The sequence below is a fragment of the Herpailurus yagouaroundi genome, unplaced genomic scaffold, assembly GCF_014898765.1.
Source record: "Herpailurus yagouaroundi ecotype Mexico unplaced genomic scaffold, PumYag 210, whole genome shotgun sequence".
Classification (NCBI taxonomy): Eukaryota; Metazoa; Chordata; class Mammalia; order Carnivora; family Felidae; genus Herpailurus; species Herpailurus yagouaroundi.
The window spans coordinates 13,224,293-13,228,095 of NW_024412441.1; the positions used below are offsets into that span (position 1 = coordinate 13,224,293).

The 3,803-nt window shown below is 47.6% G+C and overlaps 1 protein-coding gene and 1 long non-coding RNA gene across 2 annotated transcripts in view; one reads left to right on the forward strand and one right to left on the reverse strand.

Annotated features, from left to right (window-relative positions):
* Positions 1 to 1,745: 1,745 nt before the first annotated feature.
* Positions 1,746 to 3,803, reverse strand: part of LOC121016319 (uncharacterized) — a 2,917-nt gene continuing 859 nt past the window's right edge. The window contains exons 2-3 of the long non-coding RNA XR_005784221.1: positions 2,545 to 3,319; positions 1,746 to 1,927 (exon numbers count right to left, since the gene is read on the reverse strand). This is a non-coding gene — a long non-coding RNA (uncharacterized LOC121016319). The remainder of the gene's footprint in view (positions 1,928 to 2,544; positions 3,320 to 3,803) is intronic.
* CALM2 (calmodulin 2) overlaps positions 3,202 to 3,803 on the forward strand; it is a 15,234-nt gene continuing 14,632 nt past the window's right edge. Inside the window, exon 1 of the mRNA XM_040453812.1 lies at positions 3,202 to 3,287. Within this exon, the coding sequence (XP_040309746.1) occupies positions 3,285 to 3,287 (3 nt within the window). The 5' untranslated portion in view covers positions 3,202 to 3,284. The remainder of the gene's footprint in view (positions 3,288 to 3,803) is intronic.

A 3,803-nucleotide genomic window follows, 5' to 3' on the forward strand; every position in this document is an offset into this window, starting at 1 on the left:
TTAAAAATTTCATATGTAAAATCATGCATGCTGACGGGGTACTGTGTGAATAGAGAATATTTTTAGTGACTAAGCTGAGAGAAAAGATTGTTGATGGCTTTTCCATCTGAGGAAGAATCAGAGACAAATGTCTGAGGAATACCTTGAAAGACGTGAGAGCTACCAGAATGAACAGTACAGGAACCATGGCCTTAGGTCTGTGTCTCCAGCTTAGATTCTGAAGCAGAGGTACCCACTTTTAACTAACATTCTCAATGGTATTTCATTTGTGGGATAAAGTTAATTACCTCCCCCACCCCCGCCTCATCACATCACTACATTGGCAAGGACAGTAGAAGCACAGGATCCTGAGTTTTCATTAAATAGCCATTCATCTGAAAGGAAGGTCACAGTGCTGCCAATACTAATTGAAAGAGCACTTACTTTATGTCTGATTTACATGACTGAAAGAAAGAGGATCCATCCCTGGCCTAGTAAATACTTTTGATGGTATGAAGAAATGTCTAAATAGGCTAAAGGAGGTTAAATTTCACTGAAGCTTTCCAAGTATGTGCAGATAGCAGTTACAGAACATCTTGGTCTTGCTGGGCAAACTTCTCAGTAGGCAAGATTTCACCTTAGCCTGCTAAAAATGCTGCTTGCTTAGGTTTCAAGGGTCCACATGCCTGTGCTTTTTACTGGGAAATTTTAAGGGTTTAATGTGGCCTAAGATTCTTCTGGACAGCAGCTCTACCAACAACCTTCTTGAGGAAATGCAGTCTGAGCATTAAACCCTAGTTTCTTCCTAACTTCCCAGCAACCCTCTCCTGTGCCTGGCGGGTTCTAGTAATGCCTAATCACTGGCAGCTCCTCCACCAGGCCATGCAATCAAATTGCATGCCTCTTGGCCTTTGCTCTGTTTTCTTTCATCTGGAACTTACTTCTCTTTTCCTCCCTGCCTTTTGCCTGTTTCCTAGGCCATTTATCATAACAGACTCAATGTAGGAGTTATCTTCTTTAGACATCCCTTTTGGAACCTCTGTGGTGCGCTAAGGTCCTCTCCTCTGTGCCTTGTAAACCCCTTCTATGGTAACAACTACACTGCAGTCAAATTGAACTCACACAGGTGTTCACTATCCGATTATTAAATGTTCCAGGTTATGAATATGCTTACTTATTTGGGGTGGGACTAAGGAGCTAATTAAAAAAAAATGCATGTGATAAAATACACATAAAATTGACCACCTTAACCATTTTTAAGTGTACAGTTCAGTAATATTAAATACATTCATAATGTTGTACAAATATCTCCACCATCCATCCTTATAACTCTTTTCATTTGTAGATATGAAACTCCATACCCATTAAACAGTAACTCTCCAGTCCCCCTGCCCCAGACCCTGGTAATCACTATCTAATAATCTAGTGGTAAGCCCCTAGTAGATTACTATCTGTCTCTGTGATTTTGACTACTCTAAGTTCCTCATATAAATGGAATCAGGGGTGGCTAGGTCGGTTAAGCATCCAACTTCGGCTCAGGTCATGATCTTGCAGTCCAAGAGTTCGACCCCACATCGGGCTCTGTGCTGACAGCTGGAGCCTGTTTGGGATTCTGTGTCTCCCTCCCTCTCTGCCCCTCCCTGTTCTTTCTCTCTCTCAAAAATAAATAAACATTTAAAAAAAATGGAATCATATAGTATCTCTTTTTGTGACTAGCTTATTTCTCACTTACCACATAATGTCCTCAAGGTTCATTCATGTGGTGGCATGTTGTAGAATTTTCTTCCTTTTCAAGGCTGAATAACATTCCATTGTACGTATATACCACATTTTGCTTATCCATTCTTGTGTTGCTTCCAAGTTTTAGCTATAGCGAATAACGCTGCCTTGAATATGGGCATACCAATAGCTCTTCAAGATCTTACTTTCAGTTCTTCTGGGTACATACCTAGAAGTGGAATTGTTGGATCATATGGGAATTCTCTTTCAATTTTTAAAGAGACTGCCATACTGTTTTTCCACAGTGGCTGTACCATTTTAGGTTCCCATCAACAGTACACAAGGGTTCCCATTTCAAGGAGTGAACTCTGACAAGTTTTTTTAAACGTCCGTTTAAATCTGAGAGGTTGGAGACACAAATGGGCAAATTTGTAATGAGGGTAAGGTATATTACAGTGACCACTTGGGTGCTTACCCTGTGCCAGAAACTTTAACATTTTACATTAATCTAATTTTCATATTATTCTAATCCTTACGATAAGCTTTTGAGATAACTATTACCTCCATTTTACAAATGAGGCTAAAGATTAAATGACTCCTCCAAGGTCACACATCTAACAAAGTGGACCAACCAACACTTGCACCCAGGTCTGACTCCAAACGAGGACCCTTTATTCCACACTATCAAGGGGCTTTGGGGGTGACTAATCCGACAGAATCTCGGAGAGGTGGTTTCTGAGTGACTTTTCTGGGAAAGGACCCCCTGGTAAGAAAGGCGCATGGCAAGTCCAAACGGAAGACCCTTTCGGATTAGTCTCGCAGCTAAGCAGCTGCATTTATCCTTACCTAGATTTTTATTGGTTTCGTGGAGTAAAATGGAAAACGTGTGACCTCCACGAGGCCGAGAAGCTGAGCGCGGGGTACAGGTTTCCTGGGGTCTTTCAGCGTCATTCTTTATCTGCCTAAGGTGTTTTCGCCTACCCCTGCACAAGGGGCGGGAAAGTGTGTGTGTGAGTGTGGGAGAGAAGGATGGGTGGAGGAGGAAGGTTCTCCAGCCAAGCGCAAGGGAAGCGACTCTGCCGCCTGGCGCAGTTGCCAGGACAGCGCGGCCAGACCAGCAACGGCAGAAGCCGCACCGCGTCCCGGCGGCGGCTGCGAGCTCGAGTGACGCATTGCAGGTACGAACCAGCCAATCGGAGGCCGGCTCAACGATTGTCGGACTACAAATCGCCACCACGATGCTCCTCCGCGCCGCAAAGTAGGGCCCTTCGAGCGCGACTCCACTGGCCTTTCAACGGGCTGGCTGGAGAGTGAAACCCACTCACGTCATTCGTTCGCCCGCTTCCCTTTATCTCTTGCCTCGTCGAGTAAATAACAATGGATAAATGAGTCTTGAAAAGAGTTAGAGAGGAGGGGGTTGGCCGGGACTCGTTTGCGATGTTCCGTTATCTGGCATGCGGCGGAGGGATCTGGCGGAGGGAGGTGTTTATGAGGCGCTGGGGGCGGAGGAGGAGAATTAGTCCGAGTAGGGCGAGCGAGCTGAGTGGTTGTGTGGTCGCTTCTCGGAGACCGGTAGCGCTTGCAGCATGGTGAGTGCGTCGCTAAGCTGCCGACGTTTGGCCTGAGGTGGGGGGGGCGAGATTGAAGCGAATTTGTGAAAGAAAGGGAACTCTGCTCCCCCACACCCATCAGGAGTGGTCTTTGCCAGAGAGATGGCGCGAAAGAGACTGGGGGCACCGCGGCGGTTGCGTCGCAGGTGCTCCCCCATCCTTATTCTCCTTAGGGAGGTGTCCCCCGGCGAATTGGGGGCTGGGAGCATTGCCTACGAGGCAGCGAAGCTCCTCAGGGGCTTGGCTGGGTGAGGATCATAGATCCGGGTTGAGGGGTAGCCCAGCACATGGTGGAGGCGAGAGAGTGGAAGGGCGGGGGGTGAGGGGGCAAAAGCCTCGGGTCTGGCATCCCGAAAGGTCAGTCCTGGGGTTGGATTCAAAAGCCCAACGGACGGTTAGTGCTGGCGCCAGGAAGCGCCTTTGTCCGCTTGCGGCCGCCATGCGCCGAGGGGGCGGGAGGGAGCGCGAGGCCCGGGGTGAGCGCCAGCGCCGCCG